Source organism: Otolemur garnettii, unplaced genomic scaffold (assembly GCF_000181295.1).
Source record: "Otolemur garnettii isolate 467f Iridium unplaced genomic scaffold, OtoGar3 scaffold00071, whole genome shotgun sequence".
Lineage (NCBI taxonomy): Eukaryota > Metazoa > Chordata > Mammalia > Primates > Galagidae > Otolemur > Otolemur garnettii.
Window position 1 is genome coordinate 1,005,843 of NW_003852466.1, and position 27,129 is coordinate 1,032,971.

A 27,129-nucleotide genomic window follows, 5' to 3' on the forward strand; every position below is an offset into this window, starting at 1 on the left:
AGAGGCAGGAATGGAAGCAGGGAGGTCAACACAGAAACCATTGCTGGGGTTTAGGTAAGAGATGGTGGTAGCTTGGATTAAGGCTGAAGAGGTAATGGGAGAGAATGATGGATCCAGGGTATCTTCTGGATCCAGGGTATATCTGTATGTTCTGATGCTTAAGAAGTAGATTGAAAGGAAAGGGAGGGGCCAGGATACTTCTCAATATCTTGCTTTTGTAACTAATTTCCTTGCTTGGATTATCATCTCATTACTCTCTTCACAGAGACACCCACTGTTACCCCTCCATTTCTGTCAGGGATCCCACTAGGCCTTGTTCTTCCCTTTGGATTGTGAATATCCACTGGTGTCAACTTCCATCTGTGTTCTACATGTGGAACCCTACTCCTTCTAAATAACAGAAACTTTTCACATGTTGGCAGCTGCTCACATGTTAGGTTCTGGCTGAAACCCATCTCTTAGGTCACCGAATTCCAGTGTGTGTGTTCTTAATCCTGATATTACATGGCTTGTCCTTGAGACCTATGAGAGAAAAGTCCCTACTGATTGTGAGGTACCAATGGTCCAAATATAAGAAGATTATCAGAGACACAACCTGAATAGAAGGATGTAGGAAGGGATCTCATTTTGAAATGAAATTTTGGCCCAAGAGCAACTGTAGAGAGGGATGGTAAATGCAAAGTCAAAGGATAGAAATAAATCTGTGTTGTTTGGAGTCCACACTGGTTGTTGAACTTTTCTGGCTATTGATCTAGGGAGGTGTGGGCGGACTTGGATCAAACAGGTGGTCTCAGTCATAACTCAGCAGAGGCTGAATTAAGCCTTCCAACTTACAGATGGCTTCCTAGGAAAACCAGTAAGAAACAAGAGCCTAATTTTCTTATATTCTCTCCCATAGTCTTGTGGCAGCTTCATCTGAATTGGAAGCAACTACATGGGGTGTAAAGTGGTAAGAATTCTGAAGCTGTTTTGAAATCACAAAGAATGGACATCAGTGAGTGATGTATGTCATGGGTGAAGAAGGGACATAGATGTCACATAATTGCCGTGGGTAGAACTTGACAGAACTATCAAATATTTTAACCAGGGACAGAAAAGTAGTGTAGCGAGTAAGACAAAGATGCTCCTTCCAGGGGATTTTGCGTATTTCTTATACATCTGTCATTGACAAGGTAGATGATGGAGAAATAATAGTAAGTAAGACAAAGATGCTCCTTCCAGGAGGTTTACTCAATATTGGGGTCAACAAAAATAAATACAATGGTACAACCAGAGAAAATATAAGACTATGTAAAACACATCTCAACAGATTGAAAGTAGATGATAGATAAAAGCATACTATGCTTCCCTTGCCCATAATGATAGAAGATTTTTCTCAAAGCATATTAATTAGTAGTAGATGGGTACTGAGCATAGCATTTGATGCATTTCAGTACTCAATAATGTTAGAGATTATGTGTCACATTTCTGAAAATCATGATAATTAACATCACTATAGCTGTGATTATTGTCACAACACCATCATCTGCTTCAAAAAAAGCCACTATCAAAATTCATATTGTTACCACCAGAACCACAATCATCTTCACCATCACCATATCATCATACCCCTCATAAACAAGACTACCATCATCATCATCATTATCATCACCATTATTGTTATCACCACCACCATCATCACCATGATAATGTAAACCCTCAGAGAAGAGACTGTTATTTCCTTTGTGTTCTCTGCTGTATGCCCAGACACAGAGGAGGTGCTCAATACATTGTTGGTTGAATACTCCTCACCAGATTGACTATGAAATTTGATATATATTAGAGAGATTATGGCAGAGATGTTGTCTCTGCCATAGACAGACATGCTCTGACACCAGTGCTACTGACTGGTACTCACCAGAGGGACTGGAAGAGGAGTATAGAGTCCCAGAAATTCCCATGTTAACTGCAGAGGTCCGAGGAGCTGAGGAGAAGTCAATGTCAATGACAGTAACTCACATGGAAGAAATGCAGCAGTGGAGGAAACAGATGGGGATTGCATGGAGGATCTGAATTTGAACTCTCACTAGAGCCGGGGCAGAGGGAAAAGGGAACAACTTGTGTACTCCACGGCTCATTCTATCTGAGAAGGACATAACTGGACTGGAGAGTGGACACTGAATGTCCAGCTTTGGGACACTAGAAAATAGGATGAATACTTACTGCTGGTGAAGTGAAGAGAGTTGTGAGAAATGAAACCTGCAAAAGAGGGAAGCAGGATAATGGGGAAGGGGTAAGGGTAAGAGAGAGGTGGGGGAAACAAATGAATGAGGAATACACTGGTCCAATGAAAGGAGGTAGGTGGGCAGGGGCAAGTGGTGATTCTCTATTACACCCTGATATCACAGAACAAGGTCCTGAATATGAACCAAGTCTAGGTAGAGAAGAAATCAAGAGGATCACACAGCAATCATCACATATACACACTGTGACCAGCACGACAGTGGTGAGGAAGGAACAGGATTAGAGACAGAAACAATGTTTTAAATCCTGTGCAGAAGAAATTCCACAAATCCTACAGAGAAAGAAAAAAGAGACCCCAAACACATGGTAGCCCCTCACCATTGACATAGAGACTGTCCTTGTCCAGGGTGTAGGAGCCTAGCTCAGTGATGCCGTGGGTCAGCTTGCTCAGCTCCCAGTAGAGCTGCTCTCTGTCTAGAGCCAAGCCTACTGGGTCAGGGTGTAGGGTGCAGATGGCATCTACTCCAGTGGCCGCATGGTCCCTCTCTGGCCTGGAGAGAGAAGATGAGAGTTAAGACAACAACAGTAAAGCTCAGGGAATTGTCTTAAAGTCCCTTGGGATAGGAAAGGAATGGGCCAGAAGAAATGAAATAGTCAGGAGGGAGGTGAGGAGGAACACAAAGACTCCCTGAGCGCATTGAAAATGCCAGCCTGAGACTGTGAACAGAGTCACGGGTGGAAGACAGCACAATGAGTCTCCATGCCATACTATAATGAATAGTGGATAGTACCACTTTGAGACAGGCCAACAGCTGTTGGACCAGGAGATTGAGGAAATAGCAGAAGCCTCATGAGTCTGGAGAGAATTTGCAAAGGCAGAGGTTAAAATCAAAAGGAAAAAGGGGCACAGGGAGAAGAGAGTGGAGAAAGATGACCAGGTTAGAGCCCCAATCATGCGGATGGTGTCCATAGAGTGTCTCAGTTGAGGAGGGGAAGGGAGAGGTAGGTAGGATGAGGAGACGTCTGGGCGTTGGAGGCAGTGCCTCCTGAACTCCACCTTTACTGAGGGCATGGACAGGGAGGGCAGGAGGGACACCTTGCAAACGCTTGGAACGTGGGCAGTCTACCCTAAGTAGACCTGGTTGTGTTTTCTGAGGTCTCACCTGAGTGAGGTCAGTCTGCAGCCAGAGAAGCGAGGGCCCACACTGGTACTGTTGAACAATGACCTGAGCTGTGGAGGACAGAGAGAGGGAGGTGAGTAGAAGTGAGGCCATAGGGTTGTGGTAGGAGCGCGGTGGGTGGGGCTCGCACGAGAGGGCGGGGCATGCATCTGGAGGAGGCGGGGGTGGGGTGGGGGTGGGGTCTTCCCAAGGGTGGATGGGCGGGCTACCCAAGGTGGGTGGGATCTTCCTTCAGGGGCCTGAGGACCTTGTGCCAAGTGAGGGGGAACGGGTGAGTTGGGCGCGGCGGCGGTGAGGGGAGCCAGGCCCTTACTAGATGCCGCAGGACCCTCTCCGTGCTGTTGAACTTCCAGGAGCCAGGGCGATCCGTGACCGGCACGTAGGGCAGGTTGAGGATGGTGAAGTTGAGGGTGAAAGGCAACAGGGACGCTTCAGGGGCTTGAGGGGGGTGGAACATAAACACCGTGTGAAGAGGAGCGAAAATATAAAATTTGGCCATACACCTTTCCTTATGGCGTGCGCTAAACAGCAAGTAAAGGCATTGAGGGAATGACACGTTGCCCGCCTCCGTGGCAGACACTGATAGACCTTGCTGGTTTTATGAAGTAAGCATATTAACGAACACGAGTCGGATGTGATGCCCATTCCCTGCTGAACAATAAGAGATGAGAGCTATGATCTCTTTTTCTCACCTAAGTGACTTTCATATTTTTTTTTCTCTTCCATATTACCCGTTAACAGCCCACAATAGGTTCTCAATCAAATTTGGGAATTGAGGAAGTTTGGGTATTGAGGATATTTTGTAACTGAGGGTGTATTCTGTTACCTGACTCCATTTTGTGTATTGATCATAGTTGCCCGTTTTTTTTTTTTATTGTAAGTATGTTAACCAATGCTAGTGGGAAGCTTAGCATTGCTTGTGATGCATATTCCATGCTTAATAGTGAGAGGTGAGAGCTTTGTCTTCTTTCTTTACATCATCCGTATCATGATGACTGTATATCTCTTCCTTGTCATTTATATTGTGATCATGAACATATTCTTCCATGAGCATTTTCATCAATAACTTCATCCTCCTGTGCAATATCAGCATTGCCACCACCACCAACTTCTCTATCATGAAATTATCTTACTCATTACAAGCTTCTTCAGCACTATCCTCATCTCCACTGTTACTTTCCTTATGTTCTTCATTTCCTTTATTAGCACTGTCAACAACAGCATGACTATCATCATCGACTACCATATCATCATATAACTATCATCATGCTCAGTATAATCTTCATCACCACCATCATCATCATCCCTTTGATGGCCTGCACATTCATCTCATCATTATCATTTTCATTATCACTACTACTACCACTGTCACCACCACTGTCATTATTTTGATTATCCGTATGAGAATATGCGCTCATGAGGGTAGCAGAACTTTTATTCTGTTTTTTTCTTCCCTTCTCTATTCCTAGGTTTCTGTTCAAGAACAGGTCTTCCATATTATTTGTTTAGGTGGCTCTTCATCAGTAGATTTCATATGAGTCTATATATTTTGAACAAAAGGAATAAAAGTGTTTACCCTTATTGGCTATGGTGTATAAGATGTGCCACTCTGGTACTTACTTGTTGGGCTGAGGAAGAAGGAAGGGATCATGGAAGTCCTGATGTCCATGGTGGAAATTTCAGGAGCTAGGGAGATTTTGTCATCAGTGTAATAAGCAAGCACTCTCATGGCAGCAATTCCAGCAAAAAAGACTATTTATAGGCTATGGGCCTTGTTTTATGTGGGGTTTTAACTGGGACTCTCTGAAGCAAGGGCAAAGCAGAATAGGAATAACATATGGGGACACGTAGGGGTATGAGGACTGGTGAGCTCCTGTATTGCTTAGTGTAGGATTGGGAACATGAAACATCAGTTGAATACTCACTGCTGGTTATGGGCACAAAACTCCTGTGGGTGAAACCTGCAGGAAGAGGGATGGAGGACACTGGGTAAGTGTTTAAGTAGACTTGAGGAAATAAGTAGAGATGATTGGCTCTCTGGTGCAATGGAAGGATGATCATGGAGCAGGGGCTGTTCACAGTTCACTCTCAATCCCCTAACATCAGAGAAGAACATTTTGAGCATGAACTTGGTCCAAGATAAAGAAGAAATAAGGAAGTTCATACATCAAACAACACATAGACACCATAGCCAGGCCTTCAATGCCAGGCAGTGAGTGTGACCTCAAGCCACAGCCAGAGGCTGCCAAGCTAGAAGGAAGAAACCCCAAGCACACGGGAGCTCCTCACCACTGACATAGAGACTGTCCTTGTCCAAGGTGTAGGGGCCCAGCCTAGTGATGCCATGGGTCAGATTGCTCAGCTCCCAGTAAAGCTGCTCTCTGTCCAGCCTGTGACCTGCCAAGTCTGGGTGGAGGGTGCAGATGGCATCTACTCCAGTGGCTGCCTGGTCCCTCTTGGGCCTGGGAAGAGGTGAGAGGAATGGGTATAAGAAATTGCCTATTGCCTGAGTTTCCTTTGGGCCAGATAGGATGGAGAAAAGAGGAAATGAGAAACCTGACATTTAGGTGAAAAACCATTTTATACTGAGTGACTGACAGGTAGATAGTCTCGGCATGTGAGCAGAGTCATGAATACCAGATTTCTTCTTCTTTTTTTAAAAGCAAATCAGAAAATACATCTTTTGCTCATGGCATAAGGCCAGGAAAGCTCTGATTTTGGAAAGTTGAAGAGGTAGAAATGATCATTAAAGTAAGTTTAGATTGAACATCTGTCTTGGTTGACTTCTTTAGGACAGTATTAACACCTGGAGAAATGGGAGGTCGGGGATAATTGGGAATTTAGAGGCATGATTTAGGCTGAGGCCCAATTTTGCTGATGGGCTCTGCAGAATCTCTCAGTGGAGAGGGTGAATGTTAGGATTAGGATATACCTTTGTCCTGGAGCCAGGTCACAGCCTCCTGAACACAACCTCTACTGAGGATATTCACAGGGAATGGAAGGAAGCCAGCCAAATTTCTTAGGCCTGGGAGCACTTGGGGAACTTTTGGTTAGCTATTCCAAGGTCTCACCTGAGCAAGGTCAGTCTGCAGCCAGAGTATAGAGAGTTCACACTGGTGTTCTGGAACAAGTGCCTGAGCTGTGGCAGAGGGAGAGGGGCAGTGAATAGGAGGGCTGAGGAGATTGAGGTAGGGCAGAGTGAGTTGGGTGTGACTGGCATCAGTTGTGGAGAAGTTGTGTCTCTGGCTAGTTGTTGAGGTTGGTATGGGCTTCTTTCACTCTCCTGGCATAGGTCAGTTGGGGATCTGGTGAGACTGGCAGGATATGGAGGGAAGGACTCTCACCAGATCTTGCAGGACGCTCTCTGTAGTGTTGAACTTCCAGGAGCCAGGGTGATCCATCACCTCCTCATACTTCAGGTTCAGGATGGTGAAGTTGAGAGTGAGTAGCATCAGGAGAGGTTCAGTGACTGCAGTTGGTTTGGGAAATAAGGACTGTTCAAAAGTGGAGGCCATGGAAGAGTTTTTGACAGACTTAATTTTAAATATGCACAACAGGATTTAAAGAAAGTGGTAAAGTAATAGATTTCTATGCCTTCCTTGAGTATAATGGTAGACGTTTTTAAGACAAATTATATTAAATAAAATATTTAAATTCTGAGCATAGCTCTTGGTGCATATTTAGTGTTCAGTAATGCCCTGTGATTTCTGTTACCTTTATATCACCATTATCATTTTCATTGTCATTGTCACATGACTATCATTGTTGTGTTTATCATCAAAACCACCATGACCACTATGACCATCTCAAAACCATCAGGACATGATTACAATCGTAAGTACTCCCAATCACCATCATCATCACCATCAGTCATTTTCATCATCATCATGGTCAACATCACCATCATTTTCCTCACAGTCTCTATCACCACAGGCATCGTCTCCATCATTACCATGACCACCATCATCATCACCACTGCTATTACCTGCATCACCAGCAATATCATATCATCATCACCATTTCATATCATCATTACCATAATTACCACCACCACCAGCTAAATCATTATTGCCATCATCATTACCACTATTACTATCATTAATATTACCATTGTGTTCATCATCACCATCATCATCATCTTCATCACCACCCCTGAAGCCTTCTGTGGCTTGTTTCCCCATATATATATATTAAGGTATATATATGCCTTAAATAGTTGGGAAAAAGCCACAGAATATATATAATATACACCATAATATATATATGATATACATATGGATATATATAACTACTATATATTTAGAATATAAGCTGTGTACAGATGCCCAACCTACAATGGTTCAACTTAAGATTTTTCAACTTTATGATGTTGTGAAAATGACCAACATTCAGTAGAAACCATTCTTGCTATACCCATACAATCATTCTGTTTTTCACTTTCAGTATAGTATTTAATAAATTGCATGAGATATTCAACACCTTATTATAAAATAGGCTTTGTGTTAGATGGTTCTTCATCACCATCCCCATCAGCAGCACCACAAGATCATTTCTCTGAGATGTTTATCTGTTTTGTCTTTCCTGCTGTGTCCCTAGGGCCTTATACACAGTAGATGCTTATTACCGTTTGTTGGTTGACTCATAATTAAATTTTCTATAACTTTCTGTCTTGTGTGAAAGTTGCAGAGATATTTACTCCCATGGGGCATGTTTTGATAGGCATGCCACTGGCTGGTACTCACCTGTGGGGCTGGGGAGGGAGGGTGGAGTCCCAGAGATTTCCACGTTTACTGTGTATGTCCCAAATGCTGAGTAAAAATTCTCATTAGTGACAAAGCAACATTCTCATGGCAGGAATGCTATCATCAGAGACTATTAATAGTGCTTGATATATGAAGGGTTTTAATTGACCTGGTTCAGGTCAAGACTCTGAAGCTGGGACAGAGAGGAAAGAGAATAGAACATACCCTCCCAGATGTTTCCTTCCTGAAGAGGATATAAAGCTTAAGTGTTTATGCCTGCCATTGTTGGTATAGAATAAGGGGTATGGGTCATCTGTTGAATACTCACTGCTGCTGACAGGCACAGATCTCTGATGGGTGAATTCTGCAGTAAGTAAAAGGGAATGTAGTGGGTATGAGTTAAAGGAGAGGTAGGGTACTAAATAGGGGTTAGGGCTATCCTGGTGCAATGGAAGAGGTTTAATGGCTGACTCCCTATTAGCACTCTCATATCAGAGAAGAATGTCTTGAGGATGAACTCAATTCAACATGAAGGGGCAACCATGAAGTCCTAATCTTAGCCCTCAAATACAGAACACACGGCCACGCCTTCAGTGGACAGGCAGGGAGTATGCCCTCAAGCCAGAGAGCAGAGGCTGCCCAGCAAAGATATTCCAAGCACATCATAGCTTCTCACTCACCATTAACATAGAGACTGTCCTTGTCCAGGATATAAGGGCCCAGGCCTGTGATTCCATGGGTCATCTTGCTCAGTTCCCAGTATAGCTGCTCTCTGTCCAGTCTGAAGCCTTTGGGGTCAGAACGATGTGTGCAGATGGCATCCACTTTGGTGGCTGTCCCATCCTTCTCAGACCTGGGTAAGAATCTCCATAGGTTGGTCCGACTCTCCATTTTTCATTTTTCCCTCCCTCTCCCTATTAGCTTCTAAGGCAGGCACTTCCAGCTTCTAAGGTGGAAAACGTAATTAACCTATTATCTATAATTATGTATTATACCGGTATACATTATACCTAAACATAATATAAACTAAATTATATATAACATATGTTATGTATATAATATATAACACTATATAGCTATTTTTATATAATGGCCATATATATTATGATTAGTAAATATGCTTTTCAACTTACAACAGGATTATGTCCTGAGAAACCCACTGTGAGTTGAAAATATTGTAAGCTGAAATAGATTTAATACATCTAACCTACTAGCTTAGCCTAGTCTACCTTAAACATGCTCAGAAGACTTAACGTTAGCCTGCAGTTGGGCAAAATCATCTAATGCAAAGCCTATTTTATAATAAGGTGTTGAATATCTCATACAATTTATTGAATACTATACTTAAAGTGAAAAACAGAATGATTGTATGGGTATGGCAAGAACGGTTTCTACTGAATGTTGGTCGCTTTCACAACATCATAAAGCTGAAAAATCTTAAGTTGAACCATTGCAGGTTGGGACCTGTCTGTATACAACATATATTCTAAATATATAGTAGCTATATACATATATCCACATATATTATATGTATAATATAATATATACATTCAGGCCTTTGCTCAGGGTTAAAAATCTCAGTAAATGGCAGAGCTGGGATTAGAATTCAGATCTTTCCAAAAAAAAAAAAAAGAGAGAATTCAGGTCTTTCTGGGTGGCACCTGTGGCACAAAAGGGTAGGGTGCCAGCCCATATGCCGGAGGTGGTGGGTTCAAACCCAGCCCCGGCCAAGAAATGCAAAAAGAAAAAAAAAAGAATTCAGGTCTTTCTGACTTTATTAAGGGTCTTAGCCACTAGACCCTATGCTCCCTCTTTTCCCTAGGAAGGAAGGGAAGCTGGAGGTAGATGACTGTGAAAAAATGGGGATCTTGGGAGAGCTAGACCTAGAGATTCTGTGATACAGGTGTGGGATGCAAGAACATCAGGTGAGAAATGGTGTCAGCCAACTTCTACCCCAGACTTCTGCCCTCTTTAGCATTTGGGCACGGTGCTCTCCCCATCTTTTAGTCATCCCAGGTTCAGGTCAAGACTCTGGTTGAGTCTTTCAGAAGGCAAACACCTTCTGCCTGTAGCTGTGTTTTCTTTCTAACCCTGTGGGAGTCTCTGAGCAAATTCCTTTTGCGAGGTCTGATAGTGAGATTTTCCAGTTCCTGCAAGGCCATAATGTGGGCAGAGGAGGCGGTGCTGCCTAACGGTTGGCAATTTGCCTTTAGACCCTTAAATGCTGGAGTTGTTCTGTGTCACTTGACACAAGCTCCTGACTCCCTCTGGGTTTTGGTCTCCCCTTCTGTTCCTGCCTCATGAGGGTGTTGCAAAGAAGGATGAGGTAGTAAATACCATGGATAAAGTATGTAGTACAGTGCCTTGGGTCTTAGTAAGAGCTGCTGGTGCTAATGAGCAGCAGTTGTTGCAAGTGATGACAGAGTCAAAGATCCTATGATCTCACCCATCTGTTGTTTTTCTTGGGAAAGGTCTCACCTGAGTGAGGCTAGTCTGCAGCCTGAATAGAGGTTTCCTATACTGCTATTCTTGAGCAAGAGTTCGAGCTGTAAGGAGAGGAGAGGAGAGAAAGAATCACTGAAGGAGGACAACAGGGGGAGCTCTGTCATTGGAGGGGTCGACCAAGACCAAGCAGGCCAAGGGTAGGCAGACCAGGATGAGGTGAGCCTGGCAAGCATAAGCGGGCAGGACAGGGTGGGGTGGGGATCGCCAGCACCAGCAGAGTGGGTGCGACTGGCATCAGTGGGCATGGCCAGCACCAGCAAGGTGGGGAGGGGGAAGAGTGGGAGCGACTGGCATCAGTGCGCTGGGCAGGGTAAGGTGGCCTGGGATGATGATGTCAGTGGGCGGTGCTCATACCAGACCCTGCAGGACCCTCTTGGTGTTGTTGAACTTCCAGGAGCCTGGGCGCTGCATGTCCTCCTCGTACTGCAGGTTAGTGATGGTGAAGTTGAGGGTGAATGGCAGAAGAGGGATCACCGCTGCATCAGGGGAGGATAAAAGGAGGACACATCTGAGTCACATCTAGACTGGGCTCTAAGTCGACTTCCTAACTTAGTTAGGACAGAAGACATAAAATCAGGAAAGGAGTAAAGTAAGATGGATATTCCTAAAATGCAGCACCTGGACCCAGAAGCAGGTTAGGGGACCCTAGTTAAGTGTATGGGCCAATCTGACCTGGACCCTGCCAATTACCCAGACTGGCCCTAACAGACTCTGGTTGAGAGGTTAAAAGGTTTGGGGAATGAGAATGGAAAAATAAACCAATCCTATACAACATATAATAAACATTTAAAAAATAATAAAATAGAAGTCCTTAAAAGAAGACCCTCTCTCGCCTGTTCACCTTGTTTACTTACCCTTGCCAGATTTGGTTTCAAATCCCCTCTCTGTCCCTTACCAGCCATGTGACCATGTTACTTGTCCATACCTTAGTTTCTTCCACTGCAGAATGGGGAGACATACTTTGCAGGGAAATTATGAAGGTTAAATGACTGAATGTCACTCTAGTCACCTTTGAAGCACTCCCCTTGGGAAGCTATGCACTGATGCTTGCACTTAGTCCACCGTTCAAAGCACTTTTTCTAGGATGACTTTGTGAACTTAAACGTCTGATCTGGTAATATATTTAAAAGCTAACACCTGGTGGAGATTTGGGTGGGAGGAAGAGAAGCAAAGCCACTCTGCTATAGCTGGTTTGGCCTCTGAGGCAGAGGACCCTCCCCTAGTAGTCTTCTGGCTGCTTCATAAGAGATGGGCAACTGATGCATGGTTAAGGTTCTTTTCCCCCATGAGACTCACCTGCCTCAGACTCATTAGACATCTCTGGAGAGTGAGTTTTAGGTAGAGTGGCCACATGTCCTGGTTTTCCCTGGACATTTTTGTTGCCCTCATGTATTGTATTCAAGCCCTATTCTTTCTTTCTCAAAAAGTGCCCTACTATGGAACGAAAATTGTGTGTACCAATTCATCCTATGTAAAAGGATGGTGGCAATGGTAGTAGCTACCTATTAGGGTTTTAGTGAATATTAAACGAGTTAAAACTCTGATCAACGTAGAATAAGCCCACATTGGTTTTTCAACATTGATTACACCTAAAACTTTTAGAGAAAATACGAAATGATTCTGAAAAGTAAACAAAAGCAGGCAGATTGTGGAGAGGAGTCAAAACTTGGAGACATGACTTGTGCAAGGATGAATATTGGTCTTTTTCTCTCATAGATTTATTCCAAGGGTAGGTCTCACCCATGGAACTGTGTATGAGAGAGTCAGGGCACAAGCAGATAAAACTCTGATAGAAATCCCATACAGCAGTCCACCTTTATCCTCAGCTCTGCTTTCCGTTGTCTGCCTCAGTCAACCACGGTCCAAAAATATTAAATCAAAAATTCTAAAAATAAGTAACTTATGTGTTTTAAACTGTATGTTGTTTTGAGTAGCATGATGAAATCTTGCACCATTCTGCTCTGTCCCACCTGGGACATGAATCACCCCTTTGTCCAGAATATTTACAGAGTACTGTATGTGCTACCTGCCTGCTGGTCACTTTGTAGCTGTCTTGCTTATCAGATCAACTTTCGTGGTATCACAGTGCTGTGTTCAAGTAACTCTTGTTTTACTTAATAAGGGCCCCAAAGCACAAGAGTAGTGATGCTGGCATGTTGTTATAGTTGCTCTATTTTATTATGTATTGCTGTTAATCTCTTACTATGCCCAATTTATAAATTAAACTCTATCATAGGCATATTTGTATAGGAAAAAATAGCCATGGTATATATCAAGTTTGGTACTCTGTATGGCTTCAGACATCCACTGCAGGCCTTGGAGCATATGCCCTGTGGATAAGGCAGGACTACTGGTACTTATGACTATATGGCACTAGGAAGTGGGGTTCCCCGGGGCTTTCAAGGAGAGGGATGATGATCTGCTAAAACAAACAGACAAAAATAAGCATAACAATTCCTAACAGGATAACAGGTCCTAGAGTCTACACAAACATGGTATGCATAATGTTTACTATCTGAAACTACTTGACATACAACAAAACAGGGAAAATGTATCCAATCCTCAAGGAAAAGACAAATGACGGATATAAACACCAAGGTGATTCTGTTGTTAGAATTACCAGACACAGACTTTAAAGCCACTATTAAAACTATGCTCCATGAGATAAAGGTAAGCATACTTGAGATGAATGTAAAGATAGACATTCCCAGTGGAGAAATAGAAACTATGCATATATAATATACATATATATGTATATATATGAACCTCTGTAAATAGACCACCCAAGGGACTATAACAAACTCATCAATATCCAGAGGTAGTTAACATAAGGCAGTAGGTCTAGTATACTGATGCGTACATGTGGTCCATGTCTGGTCTATCAAAATTAGGTCAACTTAAGGAGGTGGTCAATGGAGGGAGGTGGTAAACTCTGAAGGTTCTACTGTGTGTATGCATGCATATATGTATATATATGAACTAAATGGAAGTTTTAGAACTGAAACATACAGTATCTGAAATAGAAGGAATTCAATGCATTGGGGGAATGGAACTGATAGAGAAAAGACTTAGTGATTTTGAATATGCAGTGATAAAAATTATTAAATCTAAAGGACATAGAAAAAAGACTGATTTTTAAAAAAGAACAGAGTCTCAGGGCTTTTAGGGACAATATCACTTCATTGGAGGTTCGGAAGGAAAGAAAGATTAGGGTAGAAAAAATTGAAGACATAGTAGCTGGACATTTCCCAAATTTCTTTAAAAAATACATTTTTTCAGAGTCAAGTAGCTTAAAAAACTCCAAACAGGATAAACTCAAAGAAAACTATCCAGAAACACATCATAATAGAACTTCAGAAAATCAAAGGAGAAAAAAATTTGAAAGCATCTAGAGAAAAATGACATTATGCATGATGCATGACTTGGTTTGTGCAACACACATCACATATTTAGGAGCCCACAAGAGCGAGGCATGTAATATAAATGGTTGGATTGATCAGGGTAGAGCAGTGAGGAAATGGAGCATGTATATTCTGTCTAGAGCATGTAAAACGTTTGCAGTGTCTTGACTTACAAAACACAGAAAACTTGAAGGCAGAATTTAAATTATAGGTTCCCAGTTTGCATTCCATAACTCTAGAATTTCAAGGCAAGTTTAAGAGTTAGGGATGCCCAACCAGCATCATGATGTAAGAATAAACATAACCATAGACTCAACTTAAAAAATAAGTTTTAAGGGGCCAGGTAGTGGCCTGTAATCCTTGCACTCTGGGAGGCCAAGGTGAGTGGATCACTTGAAGTCAGGAGTTCAAGACCAGCCTGAGCACAAGTGAGACCATCTCTACTAAAAAACCCCCCAAAATAGAAAACTAGCCAGGTCTTGTGGTGGGTACCTATAGTCCCAGCTACTTGGGAGGCTAAGGCAGGAGGATCACTTGAGCCCAGGGATTTGAGATTTCTATGAGCTGTGATGCCATGGCACTCTAGCTTCAGTGACTGAGTGAGACTCTGTCTAAAAAAAATTATTTTAAGGGATAAGGGAGAACAGATTTCATGGCATAAATCAAGCCCCTGTAGAAGGGTCCTGGAGCCTCAAGAAGCCTCAGAATCACATCTGGACAAGAGGAAGAGACTGGATAAAAATCAAACTTGTGGCTTAATGATTTTCTCGATGTTCAAATACACATAGAATCCACAAATGTGGGCATGTACAGGGATTGTTTCATTCATGCATTAGCTCATTTAATCAATAAATATAATTTATTGAACTTTGGCTAGGTGGTCAATTCCCAGGTGATAAATATGCTAAGAATTAATAAACCACTCTTTAGTGGTCAATTCCATGAAGGAAATAATCACAGTGATTTGACGGAGGAAATATGCATGCCAGGTATATGCAGTGTTGGACAATTAAGTTCACAAACTCATTCTAGAAAAAGTGCTCCATACCTCATGTTTTAATATCACTGTAGTCACCTTTAAAGTATTCCCTTTAGGAAGCTATGCACCAATTCCAGAACCTAATTGTCAGACCTTATATAACAATAGCTCTGATGGCCATTCCATAAAAAGAATGCTTTGGAGTGGGGTCCTCAAACCTGTTAAGCAGGGGGCCAGTTCACTGTCCCTCAGACCGCTGGAGGAGGGCTGGACTGCAGGCCCCAGGACGAGTCAGCTGCTAAGCAGGACAGGCAGCGGTGGCAAAAACACCCTGCAGGTCAGACAAATGTCCTAGGCAGGCTGCATGTGGCCTATAGGCCGTAGTTTGAGGACGCCTGCTTTGGAGGGTGGACTAGGCCCTGGTGATGGTGCATGGGTTTCCAAGGAGAGTACTTCAAAGGTGATCATAGTGATATTCAGCAATGAGGTTTTTAGCACTTTTCCTAGAATGAGTTTGCAAACTTAACTGTCAGACCTTATGTGCAGGGAAAGTGCCATTTTATATAAGGGGCCTGGGGGTCTGTGTAGATCTTTAAGGAAGATGTACTTATTATATCAAATAATAATAGTGGCTGGGGGCATCCATGTCTATTTGGAATTTGATAGAAATGACCCCAGTGTTTTTATATTAGAGAAGATGCTGGTTTTTGTGGTCAGATATGAGTTTGATTATATAAATATAGATGAATTTCTATTTTGGGTGGTAAAAGAAAGTCTTAGAAATAGCAGTGATGGTTGTATAAAAGTGGAATATAATTAATGCTGCCAAATTGTATACCTAAAATAGTAGTATACACAATAGTGTATACCTAAAATACCTAAAAATGGTATGACAATTTTTTTATTATATCTATTTTCCCACAATAAAAAAGTTATTCTTACTTGTTCCTGAAGTCATGCTCTCAGAGGTCAAGGTGGACATCTCAGGTGTGGTCAGAGGAGCAAAGGGACTTCCAGACAGTGTACTGAAGGTAGTTGTGGTCTCAGCCATGGTGGGTTTTGAACTTGTGGCATTTGAATTAGTGGTTTCCACCATTATAGTTTTGGGGATAGCTGTTGGACTAACTCCTTCTCCATGACTGGTTTTAAGCGGTGTTGGAGTTTCCAATGGTATCAAGGTCCTAGTGGTACTTGTAGCTGTCCTGGAAAATTCTGGAAGTCCAACTGAAGTTGTGAGTGGTGAGGTTTCTGTGCTCCAAAAAGTTACAGTATTAGGCTTTCTTGTTGTTGTAGCAACTCTGGAAAGCCCAGGGACATTGGGAGACAGGGTCAGAGTTGGAATGCTTGTTTTGACATCTGCCAAAGAGCTGGTAGCCAAGAAGCCTGTGGTCTTTGATAAACCAGGAGGAAAAATTGAAGTTGGAAGAGTTATCCTGGTCTCTCTCCCAGGATGGGTAGAGAGTGAGACTGTGGTCTCTGGTACATGAGGAAAAACAGTTGAAGCAGGAAATTTTGTGCTTATCTTTGCACTGAGGTGGGTGACCAATGAGGTTGCAGTTTCTGTCTCACCAAGAGAAAGAGTTAGAGTTGAAATAGTTGTGTTGCTCACTGCTCCAGAACTAGTGACCTGTGAGGTCAACATAGCTGGTCCACCAGGTGACACAGTCATTGTTAGCACAGTTGAACTGGCTTTTGCTGAAGGACTGGTGGCTTTAAAAAGTGCAGTGTTGGCTTCACTCTGGGAAAAATTAGTAGTAGTCCTGGGAACTGTTGTGCTGGTCTCTGCAGAATGAGTGATCCATGAAGGTGATGTCTCTGCTTCGTGTGGGGACTCAGTCTGTGTTGGAATAGTTGTACTGGTGTCTATCTCAGTAGTAACGTCCTGCCAATATGTTTCAACGATAGTCATAGTTGAAACAGCTGAACTGGCTTTTGTCCCAGGACTGGTGGCCATTGAAGTTATGGTGTCTGATTGATTTTGGGGAAAATCTGAGGTTGTTCTGGAAACAGGTATATTGGTTTCTGCAGAATAGGCTCTTGTATCTGTCTCATCAGAAGAAAGAGTCAGATTTGGAACAGCTGAACTGGCTTCTATCCAAGAATGGGTGTCCCGTGAGACTGTTGCCTCTGGTTCACTTGAGTGATCAGTCACAGGTGGAATAACTGTGATGGTCTCAGTCTCAGAACCAGTAACCAGTGAGGTTACCAGCTCTGATGCACCAGGTGTAACAGCCAGAGTTGTAATGGCTGAACTTGTGCGTATCTCAGGATGGATGGCAAGTGAGGCTGTTCCTGGTTCACCAGGAGAAAGAGTCAGAGTTGAAATAATACTGGTTCCTGCCCCAGAACTAGTGGCCTGTGAGATGACCATGTCTGTTGCATCAGGTGACGGAGTTATTGTTGGAACAGTTGAACTGGCTTCTGTTCCAGGACTGGTGGCCACTGAGGGTTTGGTGTCAGCTTCACTATGGAAAACATTGGGGATTGTCCTGGGAACCATTTGACTGGTCTTTGCAGGATGAGTGACCCATGAGATCATTGTCTTTGATTTATGTGGGGACATAATCAGTGTTGGATAAGTTGTACTAGTGTCTGTCCTACTAGTAACCAGTGGGGTTGGCATGTGTGGTACACCAGCTAAAATAGTCGTTGAAATGGCTAGACTGGATTCTGCCCCAGGACTGGTAGCTGGTGTGTTGTATGATTTACTATGGAAAAAACTTGGAGTTGTCCCAGTAACAGTTGGGCTATTCTCTGTAGGATGGGTAATGAATGAGACTCTTCTATCTGGCTTACCAGGGGAGACAGTAAAAGAAGTACCAACAGAATTAGCTTCTTTCCCAGGATCAGTGACCAATGAGGTTGTCATCTCCAGTTGACTGGATGTACCAGTCAGAGTTGGAAACTTACTGGCTTCTGTCCTGAAACTAGTGACTGCTGAAGTCACCAGCTCTGGAACTCTAGGGAAGACAGTCCAAGTTGGAATGGTTGTTTGTACCTGAGGATGGGTGAACAGTGAGGCTGTGGTCTCTGGTTCATTCAGGGACTCAGTCAGTGTTGGAAAAGTTGTACTGGTATCTATTCCAGTGGTAGTGACCTGTGAACTCACCATAAGTGGGACACGTGAGCTATTCATAGTTGAAACAGTTGAACTGACTTCTGCCCCAGGATGGTTGATCCATGAAGCTGTGGTATCCAGTTGACCTGAAGAGACAGTCAAAGTTGGAACAGTTGTACTTGTCTGTGCCCCAGAACTAGTGGCCAGTGAGGTCACTATCCCTGATACACTGGTCAAGGTCGTCAGAGTTGGAATGGCTAAACTGGTGTCTGTCCAGGCATGAGTGACCAATGAGGCTGTGGTATCTAGTTCACCAGGAGGAAGAGTCAGAGTTAAAAGAGCTATATTGGTGTCTGTCCCAGAACTAGTGACCTGTGAGGTCACCATATCTGGAACACCAGTCATAGTTGAAGCAGCTGAACTGGCTTCTCCTCCAGGACTGGTGGCCATGGAGGGTGTAGTATCAGATTCACTATGGGAAAAATTAGGGGCTGTCCTGGGAACTGTTGTGCTGTTCTCTGTAGGATGAGTGACCCATGAAGCTGTTGTTTCTGGCTCATGCAAGGACACGGTCCATGTTGGAGAAGTTGTACTGGTATCTATCCCAGTGGTAGTGACCTGTGAAGTCACCAGATCTACTACACCATGTGAGATAGTCATAGTTGAAACAGTTGAATCAGCTTCTGCCCCAGGACTGGTAGCCATTGAAGTTGTTGTGTCTGAGTCATTATAGGAAATATTTGGTATTATTCTTGAAACAGTTGGTCTTTTCTCCACAGAATGGATGAGCCATGAGACTGTTGTTCTTGGCTTACTAGGGGAAACAGTCAGGGTTTGAATGCCTGGGCTGGTCTCTGCCCCAGAACTAGTGTCCAGTGAGGTTTCTAACCCTGGCACACTAGGAGAGACAGCCAAAGCCATAATGGAATAGCCCGTTAGTGAACTAGGATGGGTGACCTCTGCAGCTGTGGTCTTTGGTTCATCTGGAGAATCTGTCAGAGTTGAATATGTCAGAGTAACCATACTTGTCTCTGCTACAGGACTAGTAGTCATTGAGATCACTGTATCTGGTACATCACAGGAAGCAGCTGGAGTTGGAACAGCTGTACTGACTTCTGCCTCAGGACTGGTGGCTATTGATGGAGTGGTGTATGATTCACTGTGAGAAACATTTAGTGTTGCCTTGGAAGTAATTGAGGTGGTTTCTGTGACTGTTGTGTTCATCTCACCAGAGGAAGCAATTTGCACAGTTGGACTGGTCTCTGGCCCAGAACTGGGGACCAGTGGGGCTGCGGTCTCTGGTTCTCTATTGAAAACAGTTGGGGTTATCCTGGGAATACCCGTGCCAGTCTCTGTTTCAAGTCTGGTGGCCAATGAGGTTGTCATCTCTGAAACATCAGGGGAAACATCTGGGGTTGTGGTAGTCATTCCTGCTGTGTTTGTGGTAGATGTTTGTGCCCATGTTTTGAGGAAAGTTAGTGTTCTTGAGGTAGAAGTATAGACTCTGGTGGTCACAGTGGCTGCAGAGATGGTCTTTAGAGCTGTGGCAGTAGTCTCTGCTCTTTCTGTCCCTCCTATGTGTAGTTCCATGAATTGGGGAGAAAAAGACAGAAAATCAGAGATCAAAAGTTGGCAAGATTATGCAGTTGTGGCATGGTAGTGTGGGATGACAAGTAGTGTGGAAATTTGAGCATAATTTTGTCTTCATCCTAAACACATATTCTTAACCACTGCATAATATTAATTTTCTAGCTGAATTTCTAGATCTAGTGGGAAAGCCAGAATGAAAAGAGAAGGAAGTGAGGAAAAAATGCCCATCTAAAAGGAAGGATTTTAATAAGCATTGCTTACTTCAGTGGTTCTCAACAAGAGGTAGTTTTGTTCCCAGGGGACACTTAGCAATGTCTGCAGACATTTTTGGTTGGTACAACTGTGTGTGTATGTGTGTGGACGGGGAAGTGCTCCTGGCATTTAGTGGCCAGGGATGCTGCTGAACATCCTATAATGCTTAGAAAAGCCCCTGCCACAAAACATCATTTGCTCAGAATATCAGTAGTGCTGAAGTTGAGAAACCCAGATCCACAGGAAAAAAATGAGCCAATGGAAACTATTGGCTATCTCTCATGAACTTTGTTGTCTAAATACTATTTATCATCTGAAGCCCAGCAATCCCTTTTCTGGAGACTTAGATGTGGCTAACGCTGTCAATACCCTACTCCGTTCCCTTAGTGTTCACTGTTAGAATATAGGCAGTCCCAGGTTACAAACATCTGGCTTACATACAACTTGCACTTACTAATGGAGGCTATTACAGGTAATAGGTAAATGTACCTGTTCCAACTTATATACAAATTCAACTTAAGAATAAACCTACAGGCTCAGCGCCTGTGGCTCAAGTGGCTAAGGTGCCAGCCACATACACCTAAGGTGGCGGGTTTGAATCTAGCCCACGCCTGCCAAACAACAATGATGGCTGCAACCAGAAAAATAATAGCCAGGCATCATGGCGGGTGCCTGTGGTCCCAGCTACTTGGGAGGCTAAGGCAGGAGACTCGCTTGAGCCCAGGAGTTGGAGGTTGTTGTGAGCTGTGATGCCACGGCACTCTACCCAGGGGGATAGCTTGAGGCTCCGTCTCAAAAAAAAAAAAAAAAGAAAAGAAAGAATAAACCTATAGGGCGGTGCCTATGGCTCAAAGGAGTAGGGCACCAGCCCCATATGCCAGAGGTGGTGGGTTCAAACCCAGCCCCCGGCTAAAAACTATTAAAAAAAAAGAATAAACCTACAGAACCTATCTCATTCATAAACCTGGGACTGCCTGTGTGGTGACTCCAAAGGGTTCCTATTATAACTCCTATGACTCCATACTTAAGGGTTTTCACCCAGTCCGCAAGGGGGACAGGATGGAAATGCTGAGGGGTTAGCACCTCCAGGAGTAAGCAGCTTACAGCTAGTGAAAGAATGGAGTTGGATGATGAGTACCCCAGCCACCTCACCCCTTGGATAGGACAATGCTAGTTGTTCTATGCTGCATTCCAGAAGTTCCTGATGGGAAGGACACTCCATTGCTCATAACTGTGACCTGCTCCTGAATGCATCTTGCATTAACTTCCTTTCTGTATCCTTTACCAGTGATTCCTGGCACCACCCCCTATCTAACATAAACTACTTGTCCCCACATCCTTGAATCAAAGTCTGCTACTGGAGATATGGGGGTCACAGGATAAGACTAATAAGCTGACTGGAGATGAATCTGTCTAAAGCCCAGATCTTACAAAATCCTCCAAAATGAGCTGATAAAATAGTCCAGAGTCTTCCTGGGAGTAAGTTAACATATATGAGAAACCTTAAGCTTTTAGCCACCCTGTGAGCAGGACCCCTTGTTGTATACATCTGTACCTTTTAAACTCTCATGCAGAACCATAGTACTGTGAAATGTTAGTAGGTAAAGATCTTTCAGAGGAAAAGATTATAAAATCAAATAATTGTAGTAAACCCTGAATTGAACAAAGTTGAGCAAGTTTCCTTACAGTAGGATTTCTCAGAGCTTATGTATGCTATGACTCTCTGTGAAGAAACAACATATTTGTGAATTATTTTTACCACCCAGACATCCGTGGGTTTCACTTCTTTGTGTGCCTCTGCATGCTGCTTTCCGTTCTATTCAGAATGTCTTCATTAACTCCCTCTATCTTCTCGGTAAGCTCCTATTCATCAACACATCGTACCCCACATATGCAGGGATATATTCATGATCTATGTGTATATGACTTAATAAAAAAAATTCAAATATTACTTCCTCCAAGAAGTCTGCCTTCTACGATTCCAGTATATCTTCATCACATAATTTTAGAGTTACATCATAATTATTTTATTTCTTTGATGTATCTCCTACTGAATTGAATGTTTCATCGGTAGAAAGTAATTTTTTTTTTAGAGACAGAGTCTCACTTTATCACCCTAGGTAGAGTATTGTGGCATCACAGCTCACAGCAACCTCCAAGGTGATTCTCTTGCCTTTTGATTGCAAAAGTTGGGGCCAAATTCAACTCCAAGGTGATTTTCTTGCCTCAGCCTCCCAAGTAGCTGGGACTACAGGCACAGCACCCACCACAATGCCCAGTCATTTTTTGTTGCAGTTTGGCTGGGGCTGGGTTCTAACCCACCACCCTTGGTATATGGGGCTGGTGCCCTACCCATGAAACCACAGGCACCGCCCAGGTACAAAGTATTTTTGTGGGTGAAAACTAGAGTAGGCTGGTGTCCTTGGGGACTTGTGTGGGAACGTGGTCCCAGGCCTCAGCCCTTCCGCTGTGATACACGCCTAAGGTGGTGATGGTGGGGTTGGAATGTCCAGCAGAATAGATGAGAAATAGTCTTAGAAATGTCTAGATAGAGATCAGCAGCTTAGAGAAACAATAAAAATAAAGCTAGAGAGCAATTAATAACTACCATGCAGCTGTGGCTATCTAACCTGTGGGCTGTAACTTTCCCTCAGTAAATCCAACCCAAAGTATTCTTTGATTTGTAAGTTAGCGTTCCTCTGTCTTTCAGTCTGATAGCTTTCTTCCTTGAATAAAAGACTTCCTATTTAATTGAAACATGAAAAACGATTACCTTTTAACCTTTTTGCTTTGTATATGCACACCCCCAAATCCCTCATAAAAGGCCTTGAATATTCTGCTTGAGATGGCACCTCTTAGCCATACTAGGGGCTGATATGGTGTCATCTCTCAGGGTCAAAAGACTCTGTGTGTGTGTGTGTGTGTGTAAGTAAATTTCACAGTGCCTTCTGCCAGGCCCCAGGTGGTCAGGTAAAGTCCTTGCATAGAAAGATTCCCAGTCTGCCATGCTGCAGCTTCATTCTTGGGTTGCAACATTTTCATCTGTGCATCCTCATTTTATAGCATAGTGTCTTAAACCATATTAGGTTATTAAGATGTATTTTTGGAATTCAGTTAAACTAGAACAAATTTGTGAAGTTGACACATTGGACTTCAAGCAAAGCTCATCCAGCATGTTGTGAGGGACAGAAAAGTGATGATATCCACCTGGTAACCATTAGGCAAAGGTCCAGCTCAGACAGGGAAACCCATCATAGCCACACACAATTCTCTCTTTAAAGAAAGCAAGTGTTTTATCTCTCTGGAGCAGAAAATGTGATCACAGTGGAATTACTGAGGAGTAAGCAAAGTTGCACCTACCTCTGGGGTTAGCAGATGATGTGGATGCTAGAGGCTCCTTGACTGGCCCTAAGGTATCTCTAAGTGATGCTTCATTGGGTATCTTTGTGATGTGTTCCATATGGCCATCAGTTCCTGCAGGTGAAAATGGAGAAGAAAACTGGGGTAACTAATCTAGAAGAGTGATTTTCAACCAGTGTGCCATGGGAGGAACTTAGGTGTCCTGCAAAAGATTTTAAAAATCATTAATTAAATTATTTTCTAAAAAAGTTCAAAGCTCAGCAAGTATATTCTTTTTTCTTACTCTTTTGTTAGATCAACAAAATTTAAGTGTGACATAGAAATTTAACTATAGGTTTAAGTATGCCATGAGATAAAAAAAAAAAAGGTTGAAAAACATTGATCTGGAGAAAGAGCGCTGTCTAAATGGATCCACTTAATTGACCCTACAATACTCCTTGTCTCAGGTTCCTCTGTATGAACTTGAGCTGAGACTACATGCTGTAAGTGACCATACTGGTCCATAGATCCATCCACTCACTCATATATGCTTGCATCCCCTCTTTCATTCATTCTTAGATCTGACCGTCTATTTTTCCTTTTATCCTTCTTACTATACATTCTTCGTTTCATCTTTCTTCCCTTCATTTTCTTCAGTCTATATTTCTGTTAGTCCTCCCTCTTATCCACGCTTCCTTTTCATTGTTCCTTCTATCCATCTATCCTTCCTTTTACTCATCTTTCCTTTCCTCTGTTCATCCACAATTTCATACTTTTCTTTCATTCTTTCATCCACCCAGGTAGACTTCTATCTTCTCACCATCTCACTCATCACTTCTTTACTGAACACCAATGATTCAACTTCTGAGCTACATTTTAACACAAGACTTAATATCCATCAGTGTGTTTAAGCTTATTGTGAATCATAAAACTAGTTGGGGAAAAGGAACCAAACCTTTTGGAATTCAATTAAACTAGATCAAATACCACTATAGACACTATCTAGTGAGACAGGAGCTGGGGTAGTTGGAGGACCTCTTAGGACTTGTGCCAAGAATAGAAGTTGGGGCCAAATTCAACCTTTTCAGAGGAATCAAACTCCCAAGAGGTTCCTTCTATAATCTGCTGAGGTTGTAGAAGTAGTGTTCTTCCTTCTGTCCACCTTAACTCTTTGGTACTGTGTTGCTTCATTTTTGTTTTTTTTTTTTTTTGTATTTGAGGACATATCTATACTTCACCATTAAAAATCCTGTAAATAAATCACAGTAAAAATAACAAGTAAAAAGCAATCAAGAAATGCAATGCAGGACCTGCGATGTAGTCTCCCATGCTTTTGACATAATTAGCATTAGCTAATGACATTATGAAAAGCTGTACCAATGACTATTTGTTTAACCAAAAGATTATGTTTTTTTTTTCTTTTTAGAGACAGAGTCTCACTTTGTCACCCTTGGTAGAGTGCCATGACACCACAGCTCATAGCAACCTCCAGCTCTTGGGCTTAGGCAATTCTCTTGCCTCAGCCTCCTGAGTAGCTGAGACTACAGGTGCCCCCCTCCCCCATAATGCCTGGCCTTTTTTTTGTTGCAGTTTGGCCGGGGCCGGGTTCGAACCTGCCACCCTTGGTATATGGGACTGGTGCCCTACTCACTGAGCCACAGGTGCTGCCCTCTTGTTCTTTCTTTTTTTAATCATCACTTTTCTTTTGCTTATATCTTGCTTGGATCTTTTGTTCTATTTTTTTTTTTTTTTTTGAGACAGAACTCACTATGTCACCTTCGGTAGAGTGCTGTAGCATCATACCTCACAGCAACCTCAAACTCTTGGGCTTAAGCGATTGTCTTGCCTTAGCCTCCCAAGTAGCTGGGAATACAGGCATCTGCTGTAATGCCCAGCTATATATATTTTATCATTAAAGCAAATCAAAGCTGACCGACTATTTTTTATTTTTGTTGCTGTGGTTGTCATTGATGTTTAGCTGGCCTGGGGTGGGTTTGAACCTACCAGCCTTGGTGTATGTGGCCGGCGCTGTGCTATGAGTACTGAGCCAGACCTTTTGTTCTTCATATAGAAACACATCCAATTGAAAGGGTGAAATCCTGCCCCATCTATGTATTATCTTAGTGTTCTCTCTAGTGCTTTACACTTCACTGATACTCTCATCCCCAAGGATCTCTACATTGCAAAGGACTTCTCATCTCATTCAAACTTGGCTAATCTGTAGTATTTGACATAACTTACCTCTCTCCTTTCTAAAATTGCCCCTTTTTATGGTTTCTGTGATGCCAGAACCTCTTGTTTTTCTGGTACCTCTCTGAACACTGCTGCTTAGTATAGGAGCATGGATTTGTAATGACAAGAAGTTGGTCCTAACTCTAGTTCAGTCACTTATTAGCTTTACGACTTTAAGAGAATTATTGAGTGACCCTCTACCTCAATTTCCATATCTCCAAAATAAGCTTAGAATGAATTCCACATCAAAGAATATCACAATTAGGAACAAATAACTACGTAAAACAATACCTTAACTATAATAAGAGCTGTATAAAAATTCACTGTAATTATCATCATTATCATCACTACTTAGTAATAATACTAGAGCACCAATCATGATATTATAAAGATTCAATTATAATGCCGCCAATACTTGCTTTTGTATACTTCTTTTATGCCAATACATGGAAGTGAAATTAGAGCAACAGATTTTTACTAAAAAAAAAATGGAGGTGCAGTAATATATTAAAAATTCATACCTTTATTACCTTTTAAAAAGGGGAATTTATTATGAGACTGCAAGAATGGGATAATAAAGATTGTATGACCTTACTGGTCACTTATGTTAAAGGTGAAGAAATTCATAACCACAGGTCACAGTGACCAATTCAACCACTCTGTTATTTTTCAAAGTAAAATGGGTAGTAAAGTGGTGCTTAAGGGCTGGACCCAAGTCTCCAAACTATTACAAATAACTGAGGGATCTGAATTATTGTCACTCTCTGTCCCAAGATGATTTCTACTGAATGATGAAAGAAATAGTCATGAGGGGTGACGCCTGTGGCTCAAAGGAGTAGAGTGCCGGCCCCATATGCCAGAGGTGGTGGGTTCAAACCAAGCCCTGGCCAAAACTGCAAAAAAAAAAAAAAATAAAAGGAAAAAAAGAGAGAAATTGTCATGAGAGGACATGGATGGATAGTTGAAGGGTGAAAGATCTGGAAGGCTAAATATAAAAACCTGTGATGGAAGATAAAAGTAGACTTCCACAAACAAGAAGAAAGCAACACAACTGGAAATGGAATATGTACTACTACAGAAACACCTGCAGGACACTGAGCAGGATGCTGAAACAGAAGTTGAAGACACTGAACTCCCGGAGTCACAAATGAGAAGGAAAGCCCCAGTACAAGGTGAGGAGGATGAACTGTCTGGAAATGTGGAAAAGACAGTAGAGGGAGAGGAGATGGCACAAAAAGGGAGCAGGGAAGAGACAGAGATAGATTATTCCAATTGGGGAAGAATTGCCCTTAAGCCCTCCTGAAGCCCAGGACTCCGAAGACTGGTCTCTCCTGATTGTGGAAATCCGTGGATACCTGTGAAATAAGGCAATTAAAAGGAAGGTATATTGATGGCTCATAGTGGTAGAGTACTGGAAAAAACGGGAACCATCTTGATAGGTAGCCAGGCTAATTTAGAAGTGCTAGCAGAGACAGAAAGCACTGTGGTGGCACTGCATGAACTCTGGACCTACCCCGGATTGAGCTGAGTTTGGTGCCAGCGGAGGCTGCCCCTGTCCCGGACACGTGGGTGGTCGCTGCAGTGGGTGCGTGGGAGAGGACACTGCTTGTGGCTGTGGCCGAGGCGG

The 27,129-nt window shown here is 42.7% G+C and overlaps 1 protein-coding gene across 1 annotated transcript in view; it reads right to left on the reverse strand.

Annotated features, from left to right (window-relative positions):
- Positions 1-27,129, reverse strand: part of MUC16 (mucin 16, cell surface associated) — a 76,756-nt gene that overhangs the window by 38,302 nt on the left and 11,325 nt on the right. The window contains 19 exon segments of the mRNA XM_012807533.1: positions 2,203-2,238; positions 2,602-2,780; positions 3,387-3,454; positions 3,718-3,842; positions 5,025-5,090; positions 5,330-5,365; positions 5,694-5,866; positions 6,476-6,543; positions 6,749-6,873; positions 8,147-8,212; positions 8,475-8,510; positions 8,827-8,999; positions 10,625-10,692; positions 11,006-11,127; positions 11,948-11,969; positions 14,528-14,544; positions 15,974-19,674; positions 23,291-23,405; positions 26,790-26,857. Of these exon segments, the coding sequence (XP_012662987.1) occupies positions 2,203-2,238; positions 2,602-2,780; positions 3,387-3,454; positions 3,718-3,842; positions 5,025-5,090; positions 5,330-5,365; positions 5,694-5,866; positions 6,476-6,543; positions 6,749-6,873; positions 8,147-8,212; positions 8,475-8,510; positions 8,827-8,999; positions 10,625-10,692; positions 11,006-11,127; positions 11,948-11,969; positions 14,528-14,544; positions 15,974-19,674; positions 23,291-23,405; positions 26,790-26,857 (5,264 nt within the window).